Below are 9,790 nucleotides of genomic sequence, written 5' to 3'. Positions count from 1 at the left end.
CATCCTGTATAACCCTTGTCATAAAAAAATGCAGCACAAAGTGCTTCACATGCAAGAGTGGAAAAAATTAAACCCTAACAATATAAAGAAATGTATATATTTATAAATATAGGAATAAAATAAAGTCATTATACAGCACATAGATAATATAACTTTGGAAATAAGTTGCAGAAAGACCAAAGTTGGCCGGTCTGCATGTGTCACATTATTGTACGTTAATCTCATGATTATACAATTTTGTCAGAAGATCACCGTAGGTATTTGAGTTTTCAAAATTAAAATGAGAAATTTTAATAGTATTTGATGCTAACTGTCACGTTAAAGCATCAAGTCATCGTGAGGCCAGTGATTTACATCTGTTTATTCCTTACTTAAATACCCCCTTAGGCCATCGAGTACAGCACAGACCCCATCAGCTAAGAGAAGCCTCCTGCTGCCCAATCACTCCACTCCCTTCAAGAAGGTGCGTCCCTCTCTGGACTACGGCGGCTGGAACAAGCAGAGGCCTTCCACTCTGGCCCAGCCACAGCCCCCGCTACAAGGGTAAGAGTAAGCCATCTATTTATTTATATTGTATACTGTGAACCTGACTGACACATGGAAAATCAGAAAGAGCTTTTTATGCCCCCCACATGTTTTTTCCAAGCAACATTATTTGTGTTTATGATTTTAAAACATAAACACTTAAAGCATCATAAAAACCACATCTCTTATGTATCAAGTAAATCCTTTCATTGATATATCACAGATTCTCCAACCTGGGCAATACTTGCTACATGAATGCCATCCTGCAGTCCCTCTTCAGCCTGCCTTCCTTCTCCAACGACATGCTGAGGCAGAGCATCCCGTGGAAGAAAGTGCCCATCAATGCATTGCTCAGGTACTGCGTTAGGCTGTGAGGACAGATTAAAGCAAGATGGATGTGATGTCTGATGTCCTTCAGATTGTGAAAGGGACATCCTTGTAGAAAATAATTTGTTCATGTGCTTTGCCAGCTAGCCTCCTTTTCCAAACATGCCTAAAAGTACTTCATTCTGTGCGATATCGACACTGCCTGCAGGCGTTTTGCTCACCTTATGGTCAAGAAGGACGTGGGCTGTCCAGAGACAAAAAAGGACCTGTTGAGGAAAGTGAAGAGTGCCATCTCCTCTACAGCTGAGCGTTTCTCTGGGAACATGCAGAATGTAAGATCTCCCTCAAGTGTTAACAGTTCAGAGCAGTTGTCTATTGGTACTTTGAAAATTTCAACCAGAAATTTTTTTTTGTTTGATTCGTTTACCAGGATGCTCATGAGTTCCTGAGCCAGTGTTTGGACCAGTTAAAGGACGATGTGGAGAAAATGAACAAGAGCTGGACAAACGAAGCTGCAGCGTCCTCATCGTCCTCTGCCGTGTGCGAGAACGGCCAGGAGGTGACTTCATTGGCAGCCAAGGCAGAGCCCGGTGAAGAGGCGGACACCTCCCGCATCTACACCTGCCCTGTCGCGGTCAACATGGAATTTGAGGTGCAGCACACCATCACCTGCAAAGGGTGAGGCCTGTCTCCTGCTTCCTCTCACTTTATCCTTGTCTTTTTTGTTATATGTGCCAAACTGTTAGTGACTCTGGAGAAAAGAGATTTCATTTTATGGCTTCGTGTTCTTTTGCAGCTGTGGCGAGGTAGTGAGCAAGCGAGAGCAGTTCAACGACCTGTCCATCGACCTACCACGGCGAAAGAAAACCCTCCCACTTCGCTCGATCCAGGATTCTCTTGATCTCTTTTTTAGGGTGAGTCTTTAACCTCGTTATAGTTCGAATCAGAGGTTTATTTTTGATCAAATTTGTATCCAAATATTGTTACAATTGCTCCAGTTTTCCTCTAATTAACCGTGCGTTTCCAGTCACAGAGACAAATCTACTCAAATCCAGAAGAAATGCAGATGAAAAAGAGCTCAAATATATAAAGATGTCATGTCAGTCATGTGGGAACAATAAATAACTGATCAAAGCTGAGTGTAACCACTGTCAGAAAACAGTAGAATGTATCGCTGTCTCTAAAGAAGCAGTCATTGTGATGTGTATACGTGCAGAGAGGAGAGAGAGACGGTGTGTCTGACTTTAATAATGAATGTTCAGATTGAGCTACAGTTTGTATGAACAGCCAGACCAGTGATGCTGTTTTAGTGGCGTGTATAGAAATTGTCTCGTGCTGTGTGTCTTCTGATCGACCGTCAATCAGAGAACAAATATTGGCCACTAATGATCAGTGGCCAGTTTATAAGAAACCCCTTATCTGGAGTTGTTCAGTTTATAATCCATGTTCGTTCCTGACGCTGTCTGCTCAAAGAAGATAGGAGGAGTTAAAGGCATGTGGGCATTTTCATAAAGCAACTGCTGAATGCATATGGGAGAAACACTGTTTAACTATAGAAGTTTTCTTTTTCCTTTTGCAGATGGAGGAGATTGAGTACTCGTGTGAAAAGTGCAATGGGAAATCAGCGACTGTTACACATAAATTCAGCAAACTGCCCAGGTATTTGCACACAGACTACAGACAGTGAAATGCACAATGAGAAGTTTTCACATTTAGTGTCAGAGTTGAGTAGAAGCACACTGCATTTACAATATAAGCTCAGTAGCTGCTCAGCTTGCCTGAATCTAAACTGTTTTTTTTATTGTTGTTTAATCGTCCGTTGATCATTAGCAGAATTAAAACAAGCATTTGATAAAGGAAGAAGCCAATGACTTTTCTGATTTGTAATGAAATTTATCTCTTCACAGAGTGCTCATCCTCCACCTGAAACGGTACAGCTTTAATGCTCAGTTGTCTATGAACAGCAAGCTGGGCCAGCAGGTGGTGATTCCCAGACACCTGACCCTGCTGTCCCACTGCACTGAATCCACACGACCCCCCATTAGTCTCGGCTGGACTTCCCAAGCCTCCATGTAAGACATCCTATCAACTAAAATGAATAAATAGTTACCTTAAACATGTCAAATGCTGGTTAATAACATCCTGAGCCATTGAAAGATTCAGTTGGATTTTAAAGGAACACTTATTCCTGAAATGGTCATTTGTATGTCAGTTACTCACCTCGTGTTAGACCCCAAAAACTCCTTGATAAATTGTTGTAGAGGGCTGCATTTAAGAGCAGCAAAGCTATATCAAAACTTCTGTTTACAAACTTTCACACAGCTCATATATTATAATACAAGAATTATTTATCCAGTATATGCTCAGCACTTCCCAAACACATGCTTTTTCATGATCACTGTGGTATTTAACATGGTTTGAAAATTAGAAAGAAATTAGTATAAAACAAATTAGAGAAAATTACATGAAAATAAGGGAAAAAAGAAAGGAAGTTTAAAAAAAAAAAAAAAAAAATGAGCCGAAAAAATTATGAAAATTAAAAATATATATTTATATATTTTTGTTCTATGACATAATTTTAAATATATAATTATGGATATTGTTTTCTGGACATTTTTCCCATTTTGGGGGATGGTAATTTTCTAATTTCCATAATACTCTCCATCTCCTTCATAAAAACAAATTTTGAGGTCATTTTCCTGTCACCTTTTACTATTTTCTCATAATATGTTGGCCAAGTTGGTCATTGCTTTTTTTCTTTTTTTAAAGAAATCAAACCAATTCACTCATGTTTTAAAGTGTTAAAATAGAACGAAAGTGAATGGGCTTTGCAGTTGAATTAGATGCAAAAAATTGGCTCCTTTGGCTGAGTGATGACAGCAAACATTTATGTTTCTAAATGTTTTTCTTGTTTTCAGGTCCAGAACACTCAAAACCTCACAGTCGGTCAACTCCTCCACAGCACCTCTCCGGTAAGTACAGCTCGTTCTACAAGACTTTCAGATAAAGACGTGAAAACAGACGAGTTAGATTTAAACTGGCCACAACTTGACTAATGTTCTAAGTGTGCTGCGACTTGTTCTGTACTCAGTGTCCTTGATAAAGTGTCTGTGTTGGAGCGCCTTGGTAGTGATAATGCCAAAAATAATTGTTAAAAACTGTGCTTGTAGAAGGATTGGAGGGAAGGCAGCCAACTCCAGCTGCACTTCCATCCTCATGGACTCCGACTGTGAAGAAGAGCCGAGCAGAAAGGTGATCGCAAGCCGCAAAAGACGCTTCAGCAGCTGTCTGCCTGACGACGATGACCGGCCGGAAGAGGTAAGCTTTCTCGAACAAACAGTGACAATTATGAGTCAGTCTCCTTCTTTTGTTTGCCTCTGTTGTGACACTGTTGTTCTGCGTCTTCAGCGAGGAGCACCAATGGATTCAGCTGACTTCAGCGGTATAAATGATGATGAAATGCTGGCGGCCGTGCTGGAGATGAGTCGACAAGAGGCTGGTCTCTCGGCTCCACCCTCCATGCAGGATGAGCCAACTAGCAGCCCCGACACAGGCTTTGGAGATGCAGATGCCCACGACCTGGCCTATCATACAGATCTGCTGGAGACAGACAGCAAGCAGCCTGCAGGTAATCCAACATCATGAGCTCAAAACATTGAGAAAAATTGTTTCTTTTTACAGGGGAAAATCAGTTTTTGTGCTTCCATGTAAACTCATCCCATTCTTTTGAACACAATTTCTCAAAAACCTCTTAATGGAAATTCCTTTAAATTTAGCCCAAACGTCCACTTGGATTCAACAATGAAGTAATTAAATTTTGATGACAGTGAGCATGCAGACCTCCAGCTACTGTGTGTTATACACTGACTATAAATAGGTATCTCATACAGCCCAAATTCAAAAATACCAGACTATCCTATTAAGTTTCACAGTGAATGCACCTGACATTCTGCTGCTCCATCTCTGCACTGTGTGTAGTCTGCACTGCGACATTGTGATGTTATAAATAACTCCACAATGTGTATATGTGTGTGTGTGTGTGTGTGTGTGTGTGTGTGTGTATTCAAATAGCTCCAAAAGTAGGAAATCTATCAGATGTTTTAACTGTAAAAAAAGAAATAAATAAATGTGTGGGAAACCCTGATATGTCTAAAGATAAGTAATGTGATTATTAAAGTTGGGCGTATGGGTGTTAACATGGAGATAACTGGTTTAAGTATTATGATAACTGAGTTATATGTGATGATCTTGTGTAGATGTGCTGGACTCCCTGGACTTGACCATGGATGAGAATAAGGAAAACCAGACTCCAGAGAGCGTGCAGCAGCAGGGAGAACTGGACTGGGTCCAGCAGTATAATCTGGATCAGGAGAGGGAAGAACAGGAGTTACAACAAGCTCTGGCCCAGAGCCTCCAGGAGCATGTAAGTTTAACTCCTGCAGGACGTTCCTTTAAGAATGGAATAGTGGCACTGCATCTAAATACTGTTGTAGCTCCATAACTCTTAATTAGTAATGTTGATTGTCCAGGCTAAGCTGGTGTAACATTACAGTAATTCTCATAATAATCTTCAAAATATCATTGATCTCACTGAAGCCTGTAGTCGATGAGCAGACATTAAACACCCAGCAGTCATGACCTGTGTGAATGCAATGTTGAAATTTCTTAAACTAAATCTAATTGTGTCCACCTGACCCCATACAGGAGGCCCAGGAGATGAGAGAGGATGATGATCTGAAGAGGGCCACTGAGCTCAGTTTGCAAGGTATGTACCAAGACTGACTGAATGTTGAGTACCAGACTGTTGAAACTGATAATCACTCAAAAGCCTGTGTTTTGGGGCTGTCTTTGAGCATCTTTGCCGGACCAAGTACTATTGACATTTTTTTGTTTTGTTTTGTTTGTTGGTCTCGGGCACTGTTGGCAGTAGTCATCTGATAGATTTAGCTGGCTTTGAGGTTGCTGCTGGAACTACAGATTGTACTTTCGCATTAAGACCAAAGGAGTATAAAGTAATTTGAGAGAGCAGACTACCACTTTCTCTCTCTCTCTCTCTCAAACTCAGATCAAAGAGTAAAACTAGGCCGTGTTGATCAAATATATACCATGATACTTTTATGCGTTATTTCTCGGCTCAAGTGTTTTCAGAACCACACTGTGGCTCACTATGAGATCATTTGTTTCCAGCCAATCGCTATATTGTTTTCAGACGGGCCAAAAACTAAGCGCTGCGCTTAACTTATAAATAAGCAAGTAACGCTCTATTTATAAAGCACTCTTTAAAACACAGTTACAAAGCGCATACACATCTAAAATAAATTAATGAATGAATCAAGTGTAAATAAATTACAATATAGAGCACAGCACAGTGAGAGACAGAAAAGACTAAAACAAACAAAAACATAACACATGGCATTACTCTACAGAAAGGGAAGCCTGTAAAAGTGGGTTTATGGTAGATTCTTTAAATAGTGAAGGGAATCAGAAAATCTGATGGACTGGAGAAGATTGTTCTTGAGGGTTGGGGCTAAAACGGCAGATGCACAATCACCTTTTGTCTTGCAATTGGAGTGAGGGACGGATAAAAGGCCAAAATTTTGGGGTAGAAGTGGTCAATTAGCAGAATCAGGAACAAGGAAAACAGAAATGTATTACGTTACCCACAAGCGAGGAGTTCATCGGTCCAGTGTGCCAAAGTGCATTCTGGTAGTTGGAGGCTTTTTGCCATGACCATCTCTGGTCATGTAGCACCAATCTCAAGAGTTTATACCTTGGAATACTTGGAATCAATTTCCCATCCTTACCCAACAGAGTTCAACAACTCTCTGCCTGAGCTGCTGTGCTCAGATGATGATTCTGGCAACGAGGACGTGCTGGACATGGAGTACACCGAAGCAGAGGCAGAGAACCTGAAGAGGAACGCTGAGGTACTCAACATCCTGCATTTTCCCTTTTTATTTTAAACAAGTAGAACGTGCTACATTATTAAAACACTAGTTTATTTCCACAATGAACTGAGAAGCAGCTATCACTATCAATGATATACTGTGATACACTGACTGAAGCACTTTGATTCATAGTAACCTGCTTATAAATATTGTGATCCACAGAGCGGAGACTTGCCCAACTCTTTCAGACTAATCAGTGTCGTCAGTCACATCGGGAGCAGCTCCTCCTCTGGTGAGTATTTGTGTCTGTTTGAGCTTCTGTTCGCCATGCAGATAAATCTTGTATGAAGATTTACGCAAACGACTGCATAGGAGTTGTTTTACAGCTACCCGTTTAAAAAGAGCAAGTTATAATGAGATGTGTTACACTGAGTGTTATCACATGTAACCTGCCCAGCACAGTGCCACCTTTGAAGTGCTTGTCTGCTGCTGTCAGTAGGACAGAGGTAGCACCCTTAGCTTTTCCAGATGAGTGGTAAAACTCTTTGGCGTGATTTGGCAACACAAAGTATGGACTTTAAAGTTTGGTCTTAACAATGGTCTTTGGTTGGAATGAGATCCCGTCCTCCTCAGGCGCACTATGGCATATCAGTACTTGTCCACAAATGAACGTATATTTTTCACCGTAGGCCATTACATCAGTGACGTGTACGACATGAAGAAGCAGTCGTGGCTGACCTACAATGACCTGGACGTGTCACGCACACAGGAAGCAGCCGTGCAGCGAGACCGGGACCGCAGTGGATACATCTTCTTCTACATGCACAAGTGAGTTGGCAGAATAACCGGGGGGATGGTGTCTTTAAACAGCTACTGTCTTATGCGGGTGTAATATTAGGAATGCATCAAAAACATCTTGAAATATGCTTCAGCAAAATTTTAAGCTGTCCTCATTGGTGACGCCGAGAGAATTTAAGGTTTCATTTGTGATCTCATTGATTGTGTCATTGTTTTAAGATTTGGTTATTTGTATATATAGTAAAAGCCTTGTATTTTTCTGCTTTGATAATGTTTTTTGTGGTCTCCAAGGCTTTAAATAAAATAATAAATCAATGAATGAATATTGGGCCGATAAATTATTGGCTTCTATGCACCACTTGAGAAACTGCTAGATATTTTGCAATTTCCGTTAGTATTACACCACAGTAAACACTAGACACAAACAAGCCACATGCATACTGGACTAAATTTTATAGTCGTGTATGTTTATGCATTCGATGAGCTGGCTCTGAGACGCTTGTCCACGTGTGTCCTCAGGGATGTGTTTGAGCAGCTGTCTGAAATGGAGAGATCTGGAGCCAGCACCACCTCTGAGGCAGGGAGGAACGTCCTGCAGCCTCTCTGAGTGCAGCCACACGAACACATCCACCGTTGAACTCTGGCAGATGGAGCTCCCCCCCGAACAACCTCGAGTACTACTGATTGCCGTCCTCTTTTGGTCGTCTTCAGGCACTTCTTTTCCTCCACAGAGCACTAAATGCCCTGCTAAATCTGCACCTGTTCATGCCAACACAGGTGCTAAACTGTCAAGACTCTTAAAGACACCAGAAATGCAGTTAAAAATGTTCAGTGGATCAAATTTTGCCTCCCATGTTTTCGGGGCTGGAGTTTTTCTTTGCTATTTTTATCAAAACTGTTTTTTGTAAATGTTTTTCTTCTTTGTTTCTTAATAACTTCTTTAAATTTTACTGTCGGTCGTTCAGACTTTCTCTTAAAAGCTATCAAACACCAGACGCTCCTGGTGCTTCATGGATTGTATGTTTTGCAGACCCTTTATTTCCCAAATAAACTAAATAAAGATATATTCTATGTTGGAGTATAAGCTATTCTAGAGTTAGAGGGGTGTTGTATTTAGCGGGTACATTTGGTGCAATATTTATGTTGTGGCATAAACTGGCCAATTCAAATCAGCTTTCTGTCACCGTGTGGATGTTTTCCCAGTTGCTTTTTGTGTTTTACTTACAGACTAATTTGTGTGTGTGCGGTTGTCTCCATATTATAGATTTGGAAAGAAAAAGAGAAAAAAAGCTAATAACAGAGCCTGTTTTGACTGAGCTTTTCTCAGTAAAGCCTACTTTCTTTTGGGATTTTGACTCTGTGCCTCCCAAGAAAACTTTTTTATAAATATGTGTACAAGCTTTACTTTGAAAGTTGCACAACTTTGTTGTTTTTGAATGTCTGTCAGATCTCAACAATGTGTGTAAGTCAGATTTTCCTTTATAAAAAGCCAACAGATTTTCTATTTATTGCAACACGGGTTCGATTCATGTGAATTAACCCGTCACGATATGCCACGGCAAATAGAAGTCATTAATACTAGACCACCAGGGAAGCTAGCTATCGCGTAACGTCTTTAAATTCACCATCTCTAAGGCCAGTATACAGAACTTAACACATTAGACCTCTGCTAACATGTTCAGCTCGTTCCTATCAGCTGTTTGCTTGTAGAATGGAACAAGAGGAAGTATTGTTATTCCTGTACTGTTCTGACACTAGACACCGGTTGTACAGCTTTTTTTTTGTTTATTGCCACTGTAAAAATGAAACCACATTTCAGAACACCATGGCTAATGTGCAACACTGAACATGTCTGCTGGACCACATCCAATGATTTCCTCAACTCCCCTCACAGCAGAAGAAAATCTATATAATATAGCATTATAAAAAAATGTGGGTCATAAAAAATAGGTATGATATTCTTGATACACAGCCATATATAGTTGGATTTCAAGGTGTGCATTATTATATTATTAGCCTTGAAGTACAGTATTCTGTTGTATACCAAGTTATGAGAGGAGGCGAGTCGCTCACAAATTGGTTCTTTTTTTTTATGTCAGCCTTTGATTTACTTTTCTTGAACATCCTGTCCCAAATGCAGTGTAAAGAGGGTAAAATGTATTTGTGAAGTAAAGATTAACAGCTTTTTCTACCCTTCATACACAACTGACTCTTCCTAAAGCAGATTTTAATAAAATATAACAGTGAAAGTG

The 9,790-nt window shown here is 40.3% G+C and overlaps 1 protein-coding gene across 1 annotated transcript in view; it reads left to right on the top strand.

Moving 5' to 3' along the window:
- Positions 1-9,790, top strand: part of usp37 (ubiquitin specific peptidase 37) — a 64,950-nt gene extending 55,160 nt beyond the window's left edge. The window contains exons 2-17 of the mRNA XM_042494681.1: positions 388-543; positions 749-880; positions 1,061-1,184; positions 1,283-1,530; positions 1,649-1,766; positions 2,432-2,511; positions 2,760-2,924; positions 3,771-3,824; positions 4,023-4,170; positions 4,261-4,480; positions 5,109-5,275; positions 5,557-5,617; positions 6,664-6,779; positions 6,963-7,032; positions 7,430-7,568; positions 8,058-9,790. Of these exons, the coding sequence (XP_042350615.1) occupies positions 388-543; positions 749-880; positions 1,061-1,184; positions 1,283-1,530; positions 1,649-1,766; positions 2,432-2,511; positions 2,760-2,924; positions 3,771-3,824; positions 4,023-4,170; positions 4,261-4,480; positions 5,109-5,275; positions 5,557-5,617; positions 6,664-6,779; positions 6,963-7,032; positions 7,430-7,568; positions 8,058-8,145 (2,086 nt within the window). The 3' untranslated portion in view covers positions 8,146-9,790. The remainder of the gene's footprint in view (positions 1-387; positions 544-748; positions 881-1,060; positions 1,185-1,282; positions 1,531-1,648; positions 1,767-2,431; positions 2,512-2,759; positions 2,925-3,770; positions 3,825-4,022; positions 4,171-4,260; positions 4,481-5,108; positions 5,276-5,556; positions 5,618-6,663; positions 6,780-6,962; positions 7,033-7,429; positions 7,569-8,057) is intronic.

This window comes from Plectropomus leopardus, chromosome 10 (genome assembly GCF_008729295.1).
Source record: "Plectropomus leopardus isolate mb chromosome 10, YSFRI_Pleo_2.0, whole genome shotgun sequence".
Lineage (NCBI taxonomy): Eukaryota > Metazoa > Chordata > Actinopteri > Perciformes > Serranidae > Plectropomus > Plectropomus leopardus.
Note: the sequence above shows the minus strand (reverse complement) of the source record. Positions and strands in the feature narration are given on the sequence as shown.